The 19,537-nt window shown below is 37.3% G+C and overlaps 1 protein-coding gene across 1 annotated transcript in view; it reads left to right on the top strand.

The window, feature by feature from the left end:
* The window catches only part of RAB21 (RAB21, member RAS oncogene family), a gene marked incomplete at both ends in the record, with an annotated part of 33,427 nt that extends 15,183 nt beyond the window's left edge, over positions 1-18,244 (top strand). Inside the window, 6 exons of the mRNA XM_080705516.1 lie at positions 7,275-7,334; positions 8,709-8,816; positions 12,029-12,092; positions 15,725-15,779; positions 16,954-17,042; positions 18,102-18,244. Of these exons, the coding sequence (XP_080561642.1) occupies positions 7,275-7,334; positions 8,709-8,816; positions 12,029-12,092; positions 15,725-15,779; positions 16,954-17,042; positions 18,102-18,244 (519 nt within the window). The remainder of the gene's footprint in view (positions 1-7,274; positions 7,335-8,708; positions 8,817-12,028; positions 12,093-15,724; positions 15,780-16,953; positions 17,043-18,101) is intronic.
* Positions 18,245-19,537: the final 1,293 nt, after the last annotated feature.

Below are 19,537 nucleotides of genomic sequence, written 5' to 3'. Positions count from 1 at the left end.
TTGTTTGTTTGTCATGCTTTTATTGGTACATTCTAGTCTCACATCATAATGTAAATCATAACAATGACACATGCACACAGCTCCTGGTGCCCCCCCACCTCCTTTTTACCCCCTTCCCAAAACAACGTACTGAGATTGATGTTGGTATATTAACATATGTACACATAGTTGATGGTAGTATTTCTGTTAATGAACCTCTGTCTTCTCCCTCTCCTTCCCTTAGACCACCTCCTTGGCTCCACTGAGGTTTCTCCTGCATTATCTGGAGTCCTAAACTTAGAGGCATTTACCTCCAAACCACACCTCCAGATTGTTTTTATTTCTTATTTAGAAACAGAGTCTCACTTGGTTTCTGAGAGCCTCACTAAATTGCTGAGGCTGGCTTCAAATCTTTGAGCCTCCTTTATCAGCCTCCCAAGTACTGAGATTGGGATACAGTTATACTCCACCATTCCTGGCTTTTAGTTTTTAATTTAAGACAGGGTCCCGCTAGGTTGCTGAGGGTCTTGCTAAATAGCTGAAGCCGACCTTAGCACCTGTGATCTTCCTGTCTCAGCCTCCCTAGTACTGAGATTACAGGTATGTGCCATGCCTGCCCTTCCTTCCTTCCTTCCTTCCTTCCTTCCTTCCTTCCTTCCTTCCTCCCTCCCTCCCTCCCTCCCTCCCTCCCTCCCTCTCCCTCACCCTTCCTTTTTTCCTTCCTTCCTTCCTTCCTTCCTTCCTTCCTTCCTTCCTATACTGGGGATTAAGCCCTTCAGATTCTAGGTAAGTGCTCAGCTACTGAACTGTTGAGCTGTATCCCCAGCCCTTTTGGCCATCATTTTGAAGCAGGATCGTTCTAAATTGTCCAGGTTGGTCTTGAACTTATGAAACTACTGCCTCAGTCTCCTGAGTAGCTGAGATTACAGGTGTGTGTCACCATGCCCAGCTGGGACCATTTTATAATGTGCTTTACCAGTGGATTACATATTTGAGTTAAAATAATTTGTTTAGCTGGGCATGGTGCTACATACCTGAAATCCTAGTACTTAGGAAGCAGAGGCAAGAAGATCACAGGTTTATTAAAGCTTATGCATGATAATTTAGCAAGAACCTGTTTTGAAATAAAAACTGAAATAGGTCTGCAGATGTAGTTCAGAGGTAGATTACCACTGGGTTCAATCCCAATGACTGCAAAAGCAGTAATAATAATTCGTTTTACTACTTGGGATGCTGAGGCCAGAGGACCACAAGTTTAAGGCCAGCCTGTGTAACTTAGAGAGACCTTGTCTCAAAAAAAAAAAAAAAAGGGCTGGGAATGTAGCTTAGGATAGAGTGTCCTGGATTCAGTCCCTGGTACTGGGGGCTACGGGTTAGTTTATAAGGGAAATTTTAGGTACTCATCTCTTGCTATAAAATTCATTTATACCTGGGCACATTTATAGATGTGTTTATCTTCATGGCAAGGGTCAGGATGGCTCAGTGCCTCCAGGTGTTCAGGTATTAGTCTAGAAGGTGCCATAGCATAGTGGCTATCATGTCTGGAGCCAATCTGCCTGGCTTTCAAGCCCTACTCTTTCGCTTTCTGTGTGACTGTGGGAAAGATAACTCTTCTTGAGTCTCAGTTTCCACATCTGTAATAGCTGGGAAATCATATCTGACTCATTGGGTGTTAGGAAAATTAACTGAGTTAATATTTGAAAAGCTCTTAGAACATTGCCCATTTCATTATAAGCACTGTGCAAATGTTAAAAATATGTAATCTAGTTAACGGAATATTTACACTAATTGAAAAGATAACTTACAGTACAAGAAAGTATAAACTGTGTATTATAAAATTAAGTTCTCTAAAATTCTTCAGGATATAGAAATTCTCTGAATTGTGTACATAGACTACGAAAACTTAAAAATTCAAGGAAGAGGATTATATAGGTTTGAACTGAATAGGTGAGATTTGGAGAGCAAATAAATAATAGGCCCAAATTGGAGGGTATTTTTATGAACAAACAGAATTAAAAGAAATATCAATAAGGTGGGTGTGGTGATACCCCCACCCCTGTAATCCTAGAACTTGGGAGGCTGAAGCAGGAGGATCACAGATTTGAGTCCAGCCTCAGCAGTTTAGTGAAGCTCCCAGCAACCTAGTGAGGTCCTGTTTACAAATAAGAAATAAAATAAGTCTGAGGTTTAGTTCAAAGGTGTAGAATACCTCTGGGTTCAATTCCCAGTCTCTCTTCGTATATCCAGCTGTCTGTCTCTGTGTGTGTGTGTGTGTGTGTGTGTGTGTGTGTGTGTGTGTCTCTCTCTCTCTCTCTCTCTCTCTCTCTCACACACACACACACACACACAACTTTGTATAGTTTTTGGCAGAAACTAAGCATTCACTAAATGTTAGATAGTATTTAGTATTAACAGGAGTAGAAGAAATGACTAGTGTTTCATTGTTTTGATGTACCATATTTGTGTATTAACTAATAGTCTACTGCTGAGCACTATGTTATTTTATTGTGGGCTTTCCCCCGAACCATTATAGTTAATTCTGATAAAATTTTTTGTATAACCATAATTCCTATCAAGATAGTTAATACTGTCTTTTAAATTTACCATGGGAGGGTAGTCAGAAGATTTATTTATTATGGTACTAGGGATTGAACCCAGGGCCAGTCTGCCTCTGAGCTATACACCCATCCCTGTTTTGCTTTGTTTTTTGGCTTTTTTTTTGTGTGTGTGGTACTGGGGATGGAACCCAGGGGAATTCTACCTCCGAGCTACACCCCCAGCCCTATTTTTTTTATTCTTCATTTTGAAACAGGGTGTCACTGAGTTACAGAGGGATTAAGTAGCTGAGGCTGGCTGCAAACCGCAATCCTCCTGTTTTAGCATTGCAAATGCTGGGATTACGAGCGTGTGCCACCACGTCTGGCTTTTTTATTTGGAAACAGGGTTTCACTAAGTTGTGGAGAGCCTCACTAAATCGACGAGGCTGGCTGCAAACCTGTGATCTTCCTGTCTTAGTACTGGTATTACCGGCATGAGCCACGATGCCAGTCAGTTAGAAGTTTTAAAGTGGGTGGTAGAAATGAAATGAGGAAGCTTTACCAGCTCTGATCACTGTCCTCTGTTGACAAACCCCACAGCACTCATGACAAAAAGGTCATGGTGGTACTAGCTGTCAGGAGGGGTGTTGTTCACACATGCTTATTAACTCTTCTATGAGTTAAAAGATTTTAACAGAGAAACTTTGGGAAGGTAATTTGACATGTAGAGGAAGCTGTGAGAGGAGATCAGAGGTGTTCACGTTATGGCATAATACAAGACCAGTGATTGTAGAGCCCAGAGGAAATATGAAGACAAGACTTGGGAGGTTTGGGTGTTTATGACCTGCCAAGGGAGAAAGAAGATATTTCTAAGGTTCTAAACCTTACTGATAATTCACACTTTGTAATCCTAGTACTTGGGAGGCTGAGATAAGAGGACCACAGGGTTGAGGTTTGACTTTCTAGGATAGTCTCAGCAAGTAGTGAGATTCTCTTCAACGTAGGGAGACCCTGCTTCAAAATAAAAATTAAAAAAATAGGGCTGAGGGTGTGGCTCAGGTAGAATGCCCTTGGGCTCAGTCCCCATTCATATTCATATTCATTCATTCATTCTCTCTCTCTCTCTCTCTCTCTCTCTCTCTCTCTCTCTCTCTCTCTCTCTCTCTCGCACACGCACACACACACACACCCTCAGTGACAACTGGGAATAGTGGTGTATGCTAGGAGTCCTAGATAATTGGTAAGCAGGAGAATTATTGATGTCTAGGAATTCTAGTCTTATGAGATTCAACAGCTCTAAAATAAGCAAAGTATAGTGACTTGGGAGTATGATTAAAACAGGGTTGAAATAGGAAGACAGTTTTGGAGGAAAGGTAAGTTCAGTCTTAAGTATGTTTGAAAGAGAGGGGCATAGTGGTACACATCTGTAATCCCAGCACTGGGAGGTTGAGACAGGAGAATCTGAGGCTCAAGACTAGCTCAGAAATTTGGTGAGACCCTAGGAACTTAGCAAGACCCTGTTTCTTTCCTTTCCTTTCCTTTCTTTTCTTTTCTCTCTTTCTGTCCGTCTGTCTGTCTGTCTTTCTATTTTTGTGGTACTAGGGGTGGAACCCAGGGGCTTTTATATCTCTGGACTATACTCCCAGACCTATTTTATATTTTATTTGGAAAAAGATCTCACTAAGTTGCTGAGAGCCTCATTAAATAGATGAGACTGGCTTTGAACAAGTGCGATCCTCCTGTCTCAGCCTCCTAAGCACTGGGATTACAAGCATGTGCCACCATGCCTGGCAGCAAGACCCTGTTTCAAAATTAAAAAGGCTGGAGGTGTAGCTCAAAGGTAGAATGCTTCTGGGTTCAGTCCTCAGTACAATCAATAAATAAGTTTGATCTAGGTATGGTGGTACATGATTGTAATCCCAGTATGTGGAAGACTGAGGCAGGAGGATCACAGGTTCTCGGCCACCTTCAGCAGCTTTGGCCATCTGCAATGTAGTGAGACCCTATTTCTAAATAAAAGAATAAGATGGGGCTAAGGGTATAACTTGGAGGTAGAATGCCCTTGGGTTCCATCTCCAGTACCACAAAAAAGAATAAAAGTTTGAAAAAGTTATTTAAGTTGACTTATTCATCAAATATTTGAATAGGATTCAGATTTTAAGTTTCTTTTGCATGGCTTTGATATTGAAACCATGAATAAAATGGATTCAAATAAATTACACAGCTAGTAAGTAACAAAGCTGAGACAAACCCAAAGTTCATATTCTTAGCTCCTCTGCTGTAATGAACAGAGAAGCTGTTTATTCACATTAACTGTTATACATTTGGTCTTCTAATTTCTAAGTTATTTCTTTTGCTTTTTAAATTTTATTTATTTGTTTGTTTGTTTGTTTGTTTGTTTGTTTGTTTTGGCTGGTCTGGGCATAGAACCCAGGGGCATTTGACATCCGAGCTATACCCTCTGCCCTATTTTTATTCTTTATTTTTGAAACAGGGTCTCACTAAGTTACGGAGGGCCTCGCTAAGTAGCAGAGGCTGTCCGCGAACCACGATCCTCCTGTCTCAGCCTCCCAAATGCTGGGATTACAAGCGTGCGTCACCACACCTGGCTCTTGCTTTTTTTAGAACCTTTTTCTGTAGCCGGGCATGGTGGCGCAAGCTTGTAATACCAATGCTTGGGAGGCTGAGACAGGAAGATTGCACAGGTTTGAAGCCAGCGTCAGCTACTTAATGAGGCTCTCAGCAACTTAATGCGACCCTGTTTCCAAATAAAGTATAAAATAGGTTTGGGAGTATAGCTCAGAAGTAGAAAAGCCCCTGGTTTCCACCCCAGTACCACACACACACAAAAAAAAAATTAAAAAACCTTTTTCTGGAAAGCCGGGTGTGGTGGCACACACTTGTAATTCCAGCATTTGGGAGGCCTAGACAGGAGGATCCGAGTTCGTGGACAGCCTCAGCTACTACTTAGTGAGCCTCTTGGCAACTCAGTGAGACCTCGTTTCAAAATAAAAAATAAAAAATAGGGCTGGGGGTGTAGCTCGGAGGTACAATGCTTCTGAGTTCCATCCCCAGTACTGCAAAAAAGAAAAAAAAAACCTTTTTCTGTATAATCTTGGATTTAATAAGATACCCAGAGTAGTAGAGGGTAATACTCTTAGATTTATCTCAGCTCTGTCATTTATATATATGTATCTGTGTACTTCTTAGCCACTAAATTCAATGAATTTTTCTTAGTTCTAATATCTCGTAGTGTACCCAGTACACAATGTCCTTCTTGAAATCTAGGGTTTATCATCTTCTGTAGTATTCCACCTTCCTAGCTTCTTAATTTTTTTTTTTTTTTTTTGCCTTTCTTCTCTGCATTTTCTTCTATATAGGTATACCCACCCAGACTATTTCTACAAAGCTCTGGAGTCAGCTATGTTCCTTCTTTTAAACATGCCAACTAACTCTGTTTCCCACATTGATATCCTCTCCAATAAGGTTTGACTTTATTCTCTTTTTTTTATCTTCTGGTCTTAGTTCAATTTATTTTTGTTTTTCTCTCCAACTTTTGTAGTGGTGTCCTATTTTCCAGCACACTAATCTAGGTAATCTAGCCTCCCCTCCTATCCCTAGGTCATCTATCTTTCTTTCTTTCTTTCTTTCTTTCTTTCTTTCTTTCTTTCTTTCTTTCTTTCTTTCTTTCTTTCTTTCTTTCTTTCTTTCTTTCTTTCTTTCTTTCTTTCTTTCTTTCTTTCTTTCTTCTGTATTGAACTCAGGGACATTCTACCCCCAAGCTACACCGTCAGCCAGATTTCTACCTTCAAGTTACACCCACAGCCCAATTTTCTTTCTGATTTGGAAACAATCACACAGTTGGTCGTGTGTTTCAGCCTTCAGTGGCTTTACTTGTCTGTTAGGAAAACATGCTACTACTCCTAAAGGGGAGATCATATGTTGCCTTTCTTGTGAAACTTTTGATTTGTCCAGTGTTAAACTTCTAGTCTCAGCACTCTCCTTAGGGTGTTCTTGACAGGACCCTCCATCTTAGCACTTAAATTCTCCAGTATACTACAAGCTTGAAAGCTAGAACTATGTCCTTTCCTTTGTGTGACATTAATACTTAGGATACTTATTAGGCGTATGTTAAATAATTCAATTATATAAATGCAGAACCATTTTGAATAATATTTGTATATAGTAATCTACCAGTAAGCATTTGTTATATCTTAGAAATCTCTTAGACTCTTCCTATGAGTAAAAAAAAGGTTACATCATATTAAGTGCTCTAGAACTTGGAAGGCTGAGGTAGGAGAGTCACTAGTTCAACTGGTCAGCCTCCATAATTTAGCAAAACTCATCTCAAAGTAAAAAGGACTGGGGATATAGCTCAGTGGTAGAGTGCTCCTGGGTTCAAGCCCCAATTCTAGGGGAAAAAAATTAAATGCTCTAGGAAAAATTTTGTACTGAGAACCATTTTCTTTGTAATTTTTTTCTTTTGTGGTACTGGAGATTGAACTATGATCAGGCATGTGGTTTACCAATGAGCTATATTCCCCAGCTTTTTCTTTTTAGTAACTCGTGTTTATAAAATATGATTTTTAAAATAAGAATGTAAGTAATATTCTATCTTTAATGAAAATAATGTTTATGAGTTAAAATTCAATAATTACTTTTTCGCTCAGCAAGATTCACATTGAGATAACTTATTCATGGATAGTTGTTAGATTTCTTTTATATGAAACATTAATTAATGTGTTTCTCTTTTTTTAGGCATCTTTCTTAACAAAGAAATTAAATATTGGTGGGAAAAGAGTAAACCTTGCCATATGGGTGAGTTAACCTTCTTGATTGTATGAGTGGAGTTATCTGCCTATTCTTAGTATTCTAATAACTAATTGACTCAAGGAATGAGAATTTCTGAAATTTTTTAACCTGAGGTTAGCCAGAATTTTTTAAAATTTGGGTTTAAAGTCACAGGTCTGAAGTCTGCCTCAGCAATTTAGCCAGGCTCTCAGCAATCTAATGAGATCCTGTTTCCAAATAAGAAATAAAATTGGGCTGGGGGTGTAGCTTAAAGGTAGAATGCCTCTGGATACAATTCCCAATACCAAAAAAAGAAAAAAGAAAAGAAGCCTAAAATCTGGTTAAGAATCTTATTTGGAATATAATAATTTTGTATTTAAATATTGCTATCAGAAGTTTTCAGCTACTGAAGAGAACTCAGGGCTTTCACTGTAGAGAGTGGACACGATGGGTGGGACAGCCTGCTTGGCCTCCCTTCCTCCCACCATCTCTATGGACCAGTCCTCTAAGGGACTGGCTGGTAGAGAATAAGGCAAGAGGGTATGCTCTTTGATCTCCTCTCCCTATGCAGGGAATCTAAATTTAGAGGAGGGCCTATTCCTGGCTTATAATGCTATATTGGTCATTATGACCTTTTCAACTGCATTTGTTACTTAGTGGAGTGGGAAGGTTGTTGGAAAGAATTGGGAGGGGGAAATTACCTTTGTATAATAGTAAAGTGTTGCATATTGCTTATAACTTGAATATATGTGTGTGTGTGTGTGTGTGTGTGTGTGTGTGTGTGTGTATATTTTTTTTTTTTTTGCGGGTCTAGGGATGGAACCCAGGGGCATTTGACTTCCGAGCTACACCCCCTGCCCTATTTTTTATTCTTTATTTTGAAACTGGGTCTCACTGAGTTGCAGAGAGCCTCACTAAGTAGCTGAGGCTGTCTGTGAACCGTGATCCTCCAGGTCTCAGCCTCCCGAATGCTGGGATTACAAGCGTGCGCCACCATGCCCGGCGAATTAAAATATTTTTAATGTGTTTTTTTTTTAATAATGTTTTGGGGTTATCTGACTTTATGCTATATTGTTTCATCAATCAAAAGTTCACAGTAAGCTGGGCATGGTGGCACACGCTTGTAATCCCCGCGCTTTGGAGGCTGAGACAGGAGGATCACACACATTCGAAGCCAGCCTCAGCTACTTAGTGAGACCCTGTTTCCAAATAAAGTATAAAATAGGTCTTGGAGTGTAGCCCAGAGGTAGAAAGCCTCTGGGTTCCACCCCCAGTACCACACACACACACACATGCACGCACACACACATGCGCGCGCGCACACACACACAGTTCACAGTATTTGCAATAACATACTTTTTTTCCCTTTCTGAGCTAATTAGCATTTGTTGCTTTATTTAGGATACAGCAGGTCAAGAGAGGTTCCATGCTTTGGGTCCAATTTACTACAGAGATTCAAATGGAGCAATTTTAGTTTATGATATAACAGATGAAGATTCTTTTCAAAAGGTATTTTATTTACTTTTTGGATAATAACTTAATCAGAAAAACAACAATGGTGATTTTCAAGTCTCTAGTAATATGCTTTTGTTCACTAATATGATTAGTTTAAAAAAATTTTTTTAAAGTATGCAGTTTGCCTAAATGTGACCATTCATTTTTTATTGGAGTATCGAATTCATGTTGATTAATTTATACTAGAATGATGGTTTATTGCATGGTTTTCTCAAATATTAGGAAAGGGAAATAGCTTAATCTTCCAAAGAAAACAGAGACTTTGTTCCTCCCTTTTAAAAATCACATACATTCTTTGATTTCATACATATTGGGTACTTTGTTAAGAGAAAAAAAGGAAGAACAAAATAAATTTTATACTCTTTCTCATCACTACATATTCTAGAAGATGTATTGTAAATTTTAAATGGATAATCTAGGTAATGTTTATTTAAAATTTCTTTCTCTTTTAAATTTTACTTCAAACTTTCACCCCAAATGAAGAATTAATTAATTAATTAATTAATTGGTGATACTGGGGTTCCTGGAAGCCCTTCTACCTCTGGGCTACACTCCCAGACCTATTTTTTATTTTTATTTGGAAACAGGATTTCTTAAGCCAGTAAGGCTGGCTTTGAACCTGTGCGATCCTCCTGTTTCTGCCTCCCAATTGCAGGGATTACAAGCATGCACCACCAAGCCCAGCCAAATGAAGACTTTTTAAAGTTATTTGGGACCAAAAATGAGTTACCATTAAATATAATCTCTGAATTCTCATCATATCACGATCAGGTTAAGTTATTTATTTGGCCTTTCCTAATAAAGTCTTTTTTGGAATAAATTTGTCAGCAGTGTGTAGCAAATTTTCAAGGCAGAAACTATTCTTACCTTGAGTTACAAGATTGTTCTTTCTTCTAATATTACTTGCCTTTTGGTTTAGTTTTTATTTATTTTTCTTTTCATTTTTTTCCAACCTAATGAAACCGATGTACTTGTTACCTTGTGGAATATTAATGACACTGGACAACAGTCCCAAGGAGCAGGAAAATGAGACAATAAGAGGCTTGCTGATTTATTGATTTTTAGAAGTTATTTTTGGATCTGGTGTTTCTTGCTGTTTGCTATCCCTCCCTGGCTTTTTGCATAAAAAGAAATGGTTTGAGTATTTTATTGAGTAAAAGAAAGATGAATATTTTAGGTTGCAAAGTGACCAGCTATTTTTGCTACATAACATCTTCAAACCTTAGTGGCTTAAAACAGTGATTGATTTTTTTTTTCTCATAGTTCTGTGGATTGAACAGTAGTTGAGTAATCCTAAGTAATAATCTCAGTAGCTGGGATTTTATTTGTTTGTTTGTTTATTTATTTATTTGTGTGTGGTGCTGGAGATCAAACATGTTATACAATACTACTGAGCTACATCCTCAGCCTCAATAACAATTAAAAAAATTAGATTAATAGGTTGTGATACTGTATCACAGGGAGTGAGTAATAAGCAATTATGTTTCTTTTGGTGTGGTGAAGATGTGCATTTTATAACATTGCTGTCATTTTTTTCTTATGTAAAATCACCTAAGTTTAATGCTTGAAAAATGTTACGCATATATGTAAATGAAACAGATAAATGGAGCTGTACCAAGAAAACTGTGGTTCAGTCTATAATAAAGAAGTGGTAGCCGGGTGTGGTGGCACATGGTTATAATCCCAGCATTTGGGAGGCTGAGACCAGAGGAACGTGGTTCACGGACAGCCTCAGCTACTTAGTGAGGCTCTCTACAACTTAGTGAGACCCTGTTTCAAAATAAAGAATAAAAAATAGGGCAGGAGGTATAGCTCGGAGGTCAAATGCCCCTGGGTTCCACCCTCAGACCCACAAAAAAAAAAAAAAGAAGAAGAAGAGGTAATGATAATACTTACCTTTGCTTTTATAAGGATTTTGGGTTAACGAAAGATAGTTCCTCTGCATTCCTGCAGAGAATAAGAGCGTGGAACTGTTACATTTGTACCATAGGACCAGATGCACAGTAAGTGCTTACCACATATCTTGTGTAATTTTTGTAACGTACAGATGTGTATTTTTTTAAAGAAAGGTATAGTGTAAGTATGTGATTTGATTGCATAGAAATTAAATATTAAAAGAAATGGAAGCAGGTATCTAGATTTATTCTTCATTCTATTTTATTGTAGTCCTGTTATTATAGTATTGAAAAACATAAAGTAAGAGCAGGGTGTGGTGGTGCATGCTTGTAATTACAGCATTTGGGAGGCTGAGAGAGGATCGCAATTTGTGGACAGCCTCAGCTACTTAGGCCCTCTGCAACTCAGTGAGACCCTGTTTCAAAATAAAGAATTAGAAAATAGGACTGGAGAATGTAGCTCAGAGGTAGAATATCCCTGGGTTCCATCCCCAGTGCTGAAAAAAAACATTAAAAAGATTAATTTACTTAATTCATTCCCAGGTGTGTCTACTGCTGTGCTACACTTCATCCATAGATAGTGGAGAATCAGTTTGTTATTGGAGTTATTATATATCAGTGATTCTCTACCAGAGGATGACAATATCTGGAAACATCTTTGGTTGTCTCAACCAGAGGATGCTGTTGGCATCTAGTGGGCGGAAGAAGGTGATGCTGTGAAAGCATCACACTTTACCCAGGACAGTCCCCAACAACAAAGAATGATCTCAGCCAGAGTATCAATAGCACTAAGATTGAAAAACTTTGTCATATACTAAATGATGAAAACTTATTTTGCCATATACATTTCTTGGTGCCCATATACATTTTTTTTCATTGAATAATATAGAAGTTACTACACCCTCTCTTTAGAAACCCATTACAGTAGTGAAGACTATTTTAATCCCATGTGTTTCTAAATCCAAAGTGATGCTGAACAAATCTAATATCAGAGGCTAGACTTGACATGTGTTTGTCTGGCAAATAGTTTTGTGTGGATTTTTGGAAAATTTGTAAGAATTTGTAATTAGGGTCTATCTATATATCTTAGAGATATAGAGATATCTGTCTATTATGTTTGTATTTATGTGGTTTGCAATACAATCTGGTAATAATGATCTATTAGCAAATTTATTCCTAGTAATAATGAAATATATGGGCTCTTAGACAAGTCTGTAGTATTTTGATAATGTTGAATATTTGACATGATGATAGTAATTCTAATTGGAATTTTTTAAATATTGTTTTTAATATTAATTCCTTTATACACAGGTAAAAAACTGGGTCAAAGAATTAAGGAAAATGTTGGGAAATGAAATCTGTTTATGTATAGTTGGTAAGTATCATTAGTTTTCTTTTTTATTTCTTTGTTCCTTAATGTTCTATTAAAGACAAAATAAACAAGTAATTCTTATTTTAAAGGGATATGAGAAATTAATATCATTTTAATATTTAACAATAATTTAAGATTTGGAGGTATTTTCAGGAAATTCAAACTCTGTATTTTTAGGAATGCCTTGGGGAATAAATGAAAGCTAAACACATGAAGCTTTTTAAGTATCTTGTTTTAATTCTGCCTTTATCACCATAAAAAAAAGCGTGTTAAAAAAAAGTGTGTAGGATCTAATTTAAAATTAAAACAAACAATTTAAATTATTATTCTATAACTTGTCCTAGGGTGGAGAAATATTTAATAGATTTCTAGAACAACTGAGTCTTAACTGTAGAATTTCTTTTTGGCTCCCCTTTTTAAGTGTATAGAATTTCTCTTTGACTTCCCTTTTCTTTAGCTGAATATTTCTGTGACATAAAAATTGATTATTGAGCAACAAAAATGTATTATAAATAATCCTGTGTACTAACAGACATCTTTTAATTTAATCCTAATTACCCAGAAGCTGAGTCTTGAACATACTTAACTGTCCAGTGTTAAGCAGCTACCAGAGATGGATTTGAACTGAATTCATTCTCAAGCTGGGCTTGACGGCACATACTTATAATCCCAGTATTTGGGAGGCTGAGACAAGAGAATCTCAGGTTCGCGGCCAGGCTCAGCAACTTGTGAGGTGCTCTGTAACTTAGTGAGACTCTTTTTCAAAATAAAGAATAAAAAATAGGGTTGGGGGTATAGCTCGGAAGTAGAATGCCCCTGGGTTCCACACCCACAAAAAGAAAAGAAAAATAGGGCTGGCGGTGTACCACAGAAGTAGAATTCCCCTGGGTTCAATCAGCAATTTTTTTTTTTTTTTTTTTTTTTTCAGTACTGGGGATGAAACCTAGGGGCATTGTACCTCTGAGCTACACCCCCACTCCTATTTTTTAGTCTTTTAAAAATTTTTTTGAAACAGGGCCTCACTGAGTAGCTGAGGCTGTCCGTGAACCACGATCCTTTGGTCTTCACCCCCCCAAATGCTGGGATTACAAGTGTGCGCCACCACGCTCAGCAGCATCAGCAATTTTTGAGGCCATTCACAACTTAGCAAGACTGTGTGTGTGTGTGTGTGTGTGTCTGTGTGTCTGTCTCTGTCTCTCTGTCTCCCTCTCCCACTCTCTCTCTCCCCAAATAATGTCCAAGATTTGTTAAGATTATAGGTGTGCTTGCACATGCCTGTTATCGCTGTATTTGGAAGGCTGAGCAGAGGAGGATCAAAAGTTTGAAGCTAGCCTTTGAAACTTAGTGAGTCCCTCTTTCAAAATGAAAAGGGCTGGTGGTGTAGCTTAGAGGTAGAATCTACTGGGTTCAGTTTCATGTACCATACACACGCACACGCACACGCACACACCTATAAAAAGATTAGTCAAGATTGTAGAAACTTTTTAACCCACTAATTGTCTCTTTTATGTTGATAAAAATTCAAAGTTAGGAGACTGTCCCTGAAGGATTGTGGGTTCAAGACCAGCCTCAGCAACTTAGTGAGACTCTCAACAACCTAATGAGTCTACATGTCAAAACAAAACAATAAAGGGAGAAGGGCTGGAGATGTAGCTCAAAAGCAGAACACTCCTGGGCTCAATATCTCTTTTTTTTTTTTTTTTTTTTTTTTTTGGGTCTGGGGATGGAACCCAGGGGCATTTGACCTCCGAGCCACACCCCCTGCCCTATTTTTTTATTCTTTATTTTGAAACAGGGTCTCACTAAGTTATGGAGAGCCTCACTAAATAGCTGAGGCTGTCCATGAACCGTGATCCTCCTGTCTCAGCCTCCCAAATGCTGGGATTACAAGCGTGCGCCACCGCGCCCGGCTCTTTTTTTTTTTTTTTTATTGGTGCATTATATTCATACATCATATTGGGGTAAAAAACTCATTTGGACATACATGTACACATCACCGATTTAACCTGGGCTCAATTTCTAGTAACACACACACACACACACACACACACACACACACATCTACAAGAAAACATATCATAGAGTATAAATTGGAGCTAAAGTCTCTCTCTTCGTTATCTTTATAATGGGATTGAACTATTAAAGAGACATATTTTGTGCTTGTTTGTTGGAGCCACCTGCCACCAGATGGTGTTTTTTGCATTCTTTGTAAAATAAAGCAACTTATTTTTCCTCTGGTTACTGTCAGATATATTGGCTATAGCATTTAGTAGATGAAAAAATTTTATTGACAATATAATGTAGAAAATCAAAATTGATATGGAATTTCCTGTTGAGTTAGGCAGGTAACTGTTTCAAGAAAAGAAAGTTCATTACTGACTTTGTTAGTAGTCATTGAGCTTTAGTTTGTATCTTCCTCTCATCCTTAGGCTGTAGTGGCAGATAATTTCTTGCAGTTGCCAGCAATTAGGTGCTTAGATTATTTGAGCTCATCAAGATTCAGAACCCCTGGGTTTGTACTTCTTATACTGAACATTATATCTTTCTTTGGGTGCTTTTTGTTGTTTTCTAAACTCTATAATTCTCAAGAACAATAACAAAAAATGAACTTGATTAGAAGACTTTTTTTTCTTCCTAAAAGTTATACTAGAAGAAGTAAATATTTGTTTGAAGTATCCTTTTTAAGGGCATTTTTCCCATTCTTATCTGTTGCTTTCATTACTTTTAGTGCTGTGTGTGCCCAGTCTGCTCACCTTAACTTCTGTCCCATGTTCAATAAGGAATCTACAGTGTACAATGTCATTTTTGTTCTGATGATTTTTTAGCATAATCTCAGCTTTGTTTCATTATTCAAACAGAGCTAACCTTCTTTTCAATAATTTTAAATCTGCACGATAATCATATATTAAGTGCTAATAAGTCATCAATATTGTTTTTCTCAAACAATAAAATTTCCCTTCCTATGGAGTACTTATAAATCCATACATTTTAAGCCGGGTATGGTGCACATGCTTGTAATTCCAGCATTTGGGAGGCTGAGATAGGAGGATCACAGTTGGCGGGCAGCCTCACCTGTGAGGCCCTTTGCAACTCAGTGAGACCCTGTTTCCAAGTAAAGAATAAAAAATAGGGCTGGAGGTGTAGCTCGGAGGTAGAATGCCCCTGGGTTTCATCCTCAGTACCACAAAAAAAAAAAAAAAAAATTAAACTTTTTATTTCTTTTCAGTTAATATTATCAAGGAAATCAGAATACTCTTATGGCTTAAGTCTAATATGTCTTAGTGATCAATAAGATAACCATAATTATTTATTGCCTCTAAGTTGATTAGGAAGCACAGAAAAGTTTTGTTCTTTTAGCCATTTATACTTTGTTAAAAATTGTAAGTTTTTCTGACAGAATCTGTAGGTTCAGGAGGGAGATATGCATTATGTATTTGAAGGAGGTTGAGATGTTCACTTGACAGTCATTAACAGCCTTCACATCATAGTGATTTCTTTTATAGTTTTAAGTCATGTAAGGGTCTGATGGGAATTTGTGGGGTTTTTATGTAATTAAGATGGTAATTATGCATTTAGAATTGGCTTAATTTTATTATAAAAGTTACTAAAATTTAATATTTTCTTTTTCAAATTAGGTAATAAAATAGACTTGGAAAAAGAGAGGCATGTTTCCATTCAAGAAGCAGAATCGTAAGTGCTGGGCTTCTCCCTTAAACCTTCTTCCTCTCACCCCTTCCCTCCCCACCACCTGATACTTCCAATTAGAAGTCTTCTTCATACAGTGTTTACCATTTAGGTAGATTGAGCTCTTGGATTCAGTGAAGTATGCTTACATTGGTAACTTTTTTACTTTTGGCAATCTATGAAGATATTCTCTGTGTGTGTGTGTGTGTGTGTGTGTGTGTGTGTGTGTGTGTGTGTATGGTACTGGTAATGGGATCCGGGGAGATTCCACTTCTGAGCTATAGCCCTAGCCTTATTTTATTTTAATTTGAAATAAGATCTCACTAGGTTGACAGTCTCACTGCTTGCTGAGGCTGTTTTGTAACCAAGATCTTCCTGTCTCAGCCTCCTGAGTATTATAAGTGTGCCCCACCACACCCAGCTTGAAGATATTCTTTTAGCTCTCCTTTGGATTCCATTACAAGAATGATATGGAAGAAAACTATCATGATCAAACAGGAAGTGAATCACAAAAACTTTAAAAAATATTTGAGCTTCAAATTAATATATAAAAATTTCAAGTTTTATTATAATTGTGTTTAAAATTTGGCTCTGCTGGGTGTGGTAGTGCATACTTGTAACCCCAGTACTTGGGAGGCTGCAACAGGAGAATCATAGGTTTGAGGATAGACTCAGCAAAGTAGTGAGACTCTGAGCAACCTAGAAGATCCTATTGAAACTAAAAAATAAAAAGGGCTGACGGTGAAACTCAGAGGTAGAATGCCCCTGGGTTCCATCTCTAGTACCATGGGGGAAAAAATTGGTTCAATGTATAGAGAGGTTAAATAACTAATATTACCTTACTGCTGGGCATGGTGGCACATGCTTGTAATCCCAGTGCTTGGGAGCCTAAGGAGGATTGCACAGGTTCAAAGCCAGCCTCAGCTACTTGGTGAGGCTCTCAGCAACTTAGTGAGACTCTGTTTCTAAATAAAATATAAAATAGGGCTGGGAGTATAGTCCGGAGGTAGAAAAGGCCCTGGTTTCCACTCTCAGTACCACAAAAATAAATAAATAAATATTATCTCATTAAACTTGGGTAAATTAATGTCATGAAACAAATTAATAAGTCATTGAAATCACTATAGTAACAAATTTCAACTCTTTTACATGAGTCACTAATTTTATTTTATTTTTTAAGGTATGCAGAATCTGTGGGAGCAAAACATTATCATACTTCAGCCAAACAGAACAAAGGAATTGAGGAACTTTTTCTTGACCTTTGTAAAAGTAGGTATACTAGGGTGGCACACACCTATAATCCTAGACTTTGAGAGGGTGAAACAGGAGAACCGCGGGTTTGAGGATCGCCTTAGAAACGTATTTAAATCAATGAGTCCTCTAGCTGTTCTTTGAAGAATCTTAAACTCTTTATTCTTCAGATATTATTTGCTTAAAAATATTATTAAGTACATGACAAAGTAGTGTACAATTCTTTGTAAATATACTACAAAGTATGTTACGAGTTGAAGAATTAATCCTGTGTTCTAAATATAACTTATACTTGAAATAACTTTAATTTTGACATGTCCCTGAGTGTGTTTGGAAAATCTTAAGTCACTACTTATTGAAGACCTCCGAAACTTAGTGAGATCCTCTTTCAAAGTAAAGAATAAAAAATAGGACTAGGGATGTAGCTCGGGGTTAGAATGCCCCTGGATTTCATCCCCAGTACCACACTGAAAGAAAGAAAGAAAGAAAGAAAGAAAGAAAGAAAGAAAGAAAGAAAGAAAGAAAGAAAGAGAGAAAGAGAGAAAGAAAGAAAATCTTAAGTCATATACTTACATACTACCATTTGTTCAAAGCAAAATAAATTTTTTAGCCAGGTGTGGTGATAATCTTAGTACTTGGGCAGCTGAGATAGGAGGATCTCGAGTTTGGAGATTGCCTCAGTGATTTAGCGAGACCCTGTTTCAAACTAAAAAAATAAATGGGACTGGGGGTGTAGTCCAGGAGTAGGACACCCCCCCCCCTCCGGTTCAATCCTTAGTACCATCAAAAAAAATTTTTTTTCTTTTTTCTCTATTGCTGTCACTATGGAAATTATACCACTGGATGGATGGTACACACACACACATGCACACGCACACGCACGCGCTTGCTACTTAAAACTAGTTTTTTAAAATTTCTGTGTAAAGCTATTTTAGTGAGCTGACTCAATATTCATTATATTTAGTTTCCTTGTTGATTTAAAGTATCTTAATATAGTTTCAATTGTGTTTTGAAATGATAGAAAAAGAAAAGTCAATGTTTGCACTTCTAATAATTTTTTATTTCTCCCTCTTTCAGGGATGATAGAAACGGCACAAGTGGATGAAAGGGCAAAAGGCAATGGTTCTAGTCAGCCAGGAGCTGCAAGGCGAGGTGTACAGATTATTGATGATGAACCTCAAGCCCAGAGTGGTGGTGGAGGCTGCTGTTCTTCTGGATAACTGTTCACACCTGAGAAATTAAAGACAAAACAAAACTGTGGATCATTGCCCTCAACATGAAGACTGCCATATTCCAAGTCACATTATTTTACCAATGGAGTTATAGAATTAACAGTATTTTAAATTACATTTATAACACTGCAGAGACCTTAAGTGCTAAACTTAGTGGAGTTTGTGACCAGAGAATTGGCATTTTCTACAAATGTTAACAAAGCAATTACCAATGGCCTTTTTTCATATTTTTCTTTAATGAGGAATAATATGCATGTAGAAAAGACCTACTTAAAGGCTTCATTTATATTCTTTTAAATCAAATCTTTATTTAATAACTTATATATGTTGTTGGAATGGTATACATTTTTGCAGCCCTTTGTATTTTGTGGTAGTTTGAATTGTATCACTTCTAAACAGCAAACTGTTTTCATTTTTGTTTTTATTTAGCAGATACCTGAAGTACTATTTTTGCAGGGTTTGCACAGGCCCCTAACTGTCTACTACTTTGATATAATCTGTACATCCTGTATGCTGAGCTGGTAAAATACATTGTAAATTACATATTAAATATTTTATCTGCTTTTACAAGTGCAAGGTGCAAAAATATATACAATAGTCTCATTGATGACTGTAAAGTGAAATAACATTTGGTGATAATGCCTAAGCTTTTTGACTCTGATATAAAGATCATCACTCCCCCTTCACTTTTGTCTTAACTTGAAAGTGGCGTGTTTAAATTTTCACCTATATTTTACTTGAATTTTTGCTGTTGTCCAGTTTTTGCCTCTGTAAGTCCATGTGATAATTGAACAGCAGCATTTGCCTTTTGGTTTGGGTTTGAGTTTTTTTTGTTTTGTTTATAAAAAGAGATGACTTCTGCCGAGTTAAGCTTTACAATGGTTACCTTAGAAGAATTTGAGTGGAGCATGCTGAGTTTCACTTCTGCAACAACTTTACTTTTCGCTTAGGCTTTACATAAGATGGCGTCACTGGCCTGAGAAGAGAGGAAGAGGTTCCAGATAGTAGCCGTTCACCAAGACTCACTCATACAGCATGTTAGGTAGTTTATGCTCCTGAGGCAGCACTTTTAGATCCCTTGTGAGCAAGTTGGTTTTGTTCACTGCTTGTCAGGTATCAACACAGAAAGTTCCATTCATTTTGTAAGATCTGTCCTGAGTTTCTGTGAGGATAGCATTTCCTGTAATGCAGTTATAGTAAACACTGGAAAAATTTATTATAAAATTATATTCTTGTATACTTTGTAAATTAGTCATTAGATTTTTTTTCTCTCCCTTAGCA

Source organism: Muscardinus avellanarius, assembly GCF_963383645.1.
Source record: "Muscardinus avellanarius genome assembly, chromosome: 11".
Taxonomy (NCBI): Eukaryota; Metazoa; Chordata; class Mammalia; order Rodentia; family Gliridae; genus Muscardinus; species Muscardinus avellanarius.
Note: the sequence above shows the minus strand (reverse complement) of the source record. Positions and strands in the feature narration are given on the sequence as shown.